We start from the raw sequence: 3,790 nt of genomic DNA on the forward strand, positions 1-3,790 counted from the left end.
TCTTGTTTTGTGAGCTGGCGTACAACGCCGTGAAAGCGCATTGTGGTCGCCAACGGACGCTGTAGAAACGCCAAGTGAACGCAACGATCGCAGTGACAACTCCGTGTTGTCGTTGTGTAATCGCAGTCAATAAAATAACAAGACGATTAATCTCATTACAAGTGCCGTATAAACACAATAGAAACGCAGTGACTACGCAAGAACTTTGAGACGTCTCCGTAAGGTCTCCGTGGAAGCGCAGTCTACTATCACTGCTTTCATGCTGCTATCATATGTGCGTCATCACGGCGTTCGTATGGAGCTCCCACTGCGTTGTTGGAGATCTCACCGTGCTGCAACGGCGGTCATACTACGTTTCTACTGCGTTCTTATCAGACCGTGATCACACGGCGCGTACTTTGTGCATGCCGCAAGTGATCGCCGTCCCCTGGCGTTCTAGGATACCCTTTGCGACCCTACCGCAATCAGTGGAGATCTTGTCGCGTTGTCACGGCGCTGTAGGAGAATCTACTGCGATCATCTCGGCGTTTTGGATTTTTTATGGACGTCGTGCAATCCCGTGAGGACGCAATCCCGGTGTTACAGGGGTTTATAACGACCTCAAGGGACTTCACAATTTATAAACTACGAATTTGGTTTTAATTGTTTTCGATATGCAAAAACGCCTGATCATGTGACCAATTTCGTGTCATCAAAAATTAAATATCAATGTTGTCATCTCTTTTATTTGAAAAATTGCACCTTCGATAATAAAGGAAACGTAGCTAACGACCTATGACGTCACATTTTACATTCTACAATATACAATGTTTTATTTTAAATATCAAAAGTGTCACGGTTATATCCACAGTTTTCTTTTATTCAACCTAAATCAATCTATAATAGAGTTCTGATCTATCAACCATGTCTTTATCCAAGTCATCTTGTTCACGTTCAATAATGAACTGTAAAGACTTGACGTCAACGCCATCGTTGATAAGAGCTGTGCGATTAATGAAGATGGAAGATATTTGGTCATCCAATGAAGAACCTTCAAACATATGGGCCGGGAAGAAATACAAGGCAGATAATCCACTTGTTTCCTCGAATCCATTTGGTGTCATTTTTCCAACTGATCCTTCAAATTTGCGCCTGCAGTTGCAGTTTCTTACGGTAATTTTATATGTGGAAGATGTCTCAGATTCCCGCTTTTCCACTTGAAACTGGCAATCATTAAACTTAAAAATTGTTTGTTTTTCTATGGTTGCAAAAGGAGCATACTGCATTCTGAAGCTTTCGGGTTCTGATTTCAGCCACACCGGTGGTATCAGGAAGGTTTTGGGCTTACCTTTTAGGCTTGCTTTGTATAGCGCTGTATCACCATCGCTGTCATTAGTTACTAAAAAAAAAGAATGCTATTTATAGAACCTAATCATCTAGACAGACAGACAGACAGACACAGAGAGGGGGGATACAGACCTAGTTCCCATTTCGAGTTCTTTCTCCAGTTAGAAAACAAACCGCCTTCATATGTTTCCATTTCTGTATTTCTAGGTGCTCTGATCATGGTAGAATAGTAAACAAACTTTTCGTCGGTTGATTTCTGAATTGATATGATCTGAAAGGTTGATTTCCCCATCTTTCTTTCAACAGTCCATTGATCCTGCAGACAAAATATGATTTTTGTTGAACCTTAAAATTAACAAAGTTGAAGTTATTTGATTCTCGTATGTGTTCAAATTATAACTTTTTAAAGTGATTTTCATTCATCAATGGCTATGTAACCCCATGTTTTAAACTGCCTCTTTTAAATTTCTCACCCAGTGACATTAAATCTTTAAAATCCAATCCTGAAGAAAAGAAATTCTGCAATACTAGTTATAATAATTATCGAAGATTTAATTTTTTTAAAAATCTTACCGAACCAGAGGCTGATAAAAACGTCTTGAAATTCAGAAAGACAAAGCAAACGGTTGTTACAAAACTCATGATTAAATTCAGTCGATGAAAGCCTTCATGAATAAATGAATACATACTTTTACCAAAAATTTTTGTTCCATTTATACCACATAAAATGAAATTATAATTTATATACAATTTGCAGTTAATACAATTAATGATGTTGAACTTTATATAGCGAGGTAACTATTCATGGAATGAAACCCAATTATATAGAATACATATGCAAGTGCTTACAAGCAACCTACGACAAATACACTCATTATTGTAATCTGTTAAATCTCTCTCATTCCAGAACAATATGCATCGAGCAGCATCATTTGACCTTGAATGCATTAAAGTACGATCAATGTTTGTTAAATAAATATTTAAGCACTTGGCTCTCACACTCTATATATACGCTTAGAGCTGTGTTTTTTTTAGAACCATACTTGTCAGCATGAAGAAAAAATAAGTCAAAGCAAGAATATCAAGCACATTAATATACGCGGGGTGATCAAAAAGTTCGCGAACTATCTCAATATCTACAAAACCAAAATTCGGATTAGAAAAAAAAAAGGTATACACATAGCCAAACACAATTTCTATAAATAGCATATGCTGAATAAGGTTTTGCTCCTTGTTTGTGACGTCACAATGTGAAATTAACGTCACTATGCAGGTCACTTGTGACGAAAAATGGTTGCCTCAGTCGAATTCGTTCAACAAACGGCTGTAAAGTTTATTGTGTATCTTAGAAATCCCTTTGAAGTAGAGCATATAATAATTTGTACACAGTTTATTAAGACAAATGACTTCCTATAAATTCAATCAATGAGTGGATTGATCGTTTTAGTTAAGGAAGGCAGATGGTTAAAAATGATACTTGTTATGTTGCCCAGTGAATGCAAGTTTGAAAAGAGATGTGTTTTTAATTAAGGTCAAGATCTAGTAAATGTCTTTAGACTACCTTTTTGGTGCTAAATCCATTATGACGTCATAATCACTTTCAACTTTCTTTTTCCCGTACTTTACTGCTCTAATAGAATTATGTAGAAAATAAAGTATTTTCAGGGAATTCAATTTGAAATTACATGTACATGAAAAATAGCCGATACCTATATTAAAATTGACATTATTCAAAAGAAGAGGCCAAGAACACATAAATTACCGTTTTCTGAGGGACTGTAGGCAATCTGGATAAATTTTCTTTGTCTGATATAGAAATAAGTCCTATATTCATGACATAATTTCTTAATCTTTCATTGAAAATGACAGTTAAAATTATGATTTTTCATCTTGTTTACCTACATTCTATGCCCCGAAACACCTTATTTGAACAAGCTAAATTTAGAAGGCATCATTAAAGGAATTTATTTCTCAAATTTGAGGAATCTGTAGGCACCTTTCATTTACTAGATCTTGACCTTAAGGAATTTGCTATCAAAGACCTCCAATTTACACTTTGAAAAATAGTTGAATATTTCAACAATAATATTTTTATCAAATACATAAGATATCGTTTACTTTAGATCTTGAACATATTAGATGTGATAAAAAAGGAGGCACCCATTCTCTATCCACCTTGAACAAACGTCTCTCGCGAGACGGAAGATTTGGGTTTTGATGGTCGCCATGCTTACTTTTGGAAGGGATATTCTTATCCACCCATTCTGTTGCCGAGATTTGACCATTCCTGACAAATAAGCTGTTCTTGTTATAAAAATTAACTTACATGGAAAGAAATATAAAACTCAGAAAAATCTTTTCAGCTTTTGTGATAGAACGCTACTGAGGGGGTCACGGGACTGCCTATATTACGTGATTTGCGCATGAGCAGAACGGTGACAGATGAGCATTAAAAGAAGAGAGG

General features: G+C 36.0%; 1 protein-coding gene across 1 annotated transcript; it reads right to left on the minus strand.

The window, feature by feature from the left end:
* Positions 1 to 707: 707 nt before the first annotated feature.
* LOC134269497 (uncharacterized) lies at positions 708 to 1,999 on the minus strand. The gene is made up of 3 exons (XM_062751700.1): positions 1,900 to 1,999; positions 1,459 to 1,642; positions 708 to 1,378 (listed from the first exon to the last, which is right to left on the minus strand). Exons 1-3 carry the CDS (start codon positions 1,966 to 1,968, stop codon positions 867 to 869), a joined length of 765 nt encoding a protein of 254 aa, XP_062607684.1. The 5' UTR covers positions 1,969 to 1,999; the 3' UTR covers positions 708 to 866.
* Positions 2,000 to 3,790: the final 1,791 nt, after the last annotated feature.

This window comes from Saccostrea cucullata, unplaced genomic scaffold (genome assembly GCF_032062105.1).
Source record: "Saccostrea cucullata isolate Sc308-1 unplaced genomic scaffold, CSIRO_AGI_Scuc_v1 ctg726, whole genome shotgun sequence".
Classification (NCBI taxonomy): Eukaryota; Metazoa; Mollusca; class Bivalvia; order Ostreida; family Ostreidae; genus Saccostrea; species Saccostrea cuccullata.

What these genes read in the sequence shown, in the direction of transcription:
- LOC134269497 (XM_062751700.1), bottom strand. Translation starts at nt 1,968, where the DNA reads ATGAGTTTTGTAACAACCGTTTGCTTTGTCTTTCTGAATTTCAAGACG. An exon ending in TTTTATCAGCCTCTGGTTCG is followed by an intron (nt 1,643 to 1,899) that starts GTAAGATTTTTA and finishes TTTTGTCTGCAG; the next exon opens with GATCAATGGACTGTTGAAAG. An exon ending in GAACTCGAAATGGGAACTAG is followed by an intron (nt 1,379 to 1,458) that starts GTCTGTATCCCC and finishes CTTTTTTTTTAG; the next exon opens with TAACTAATGACAGCGATGGT.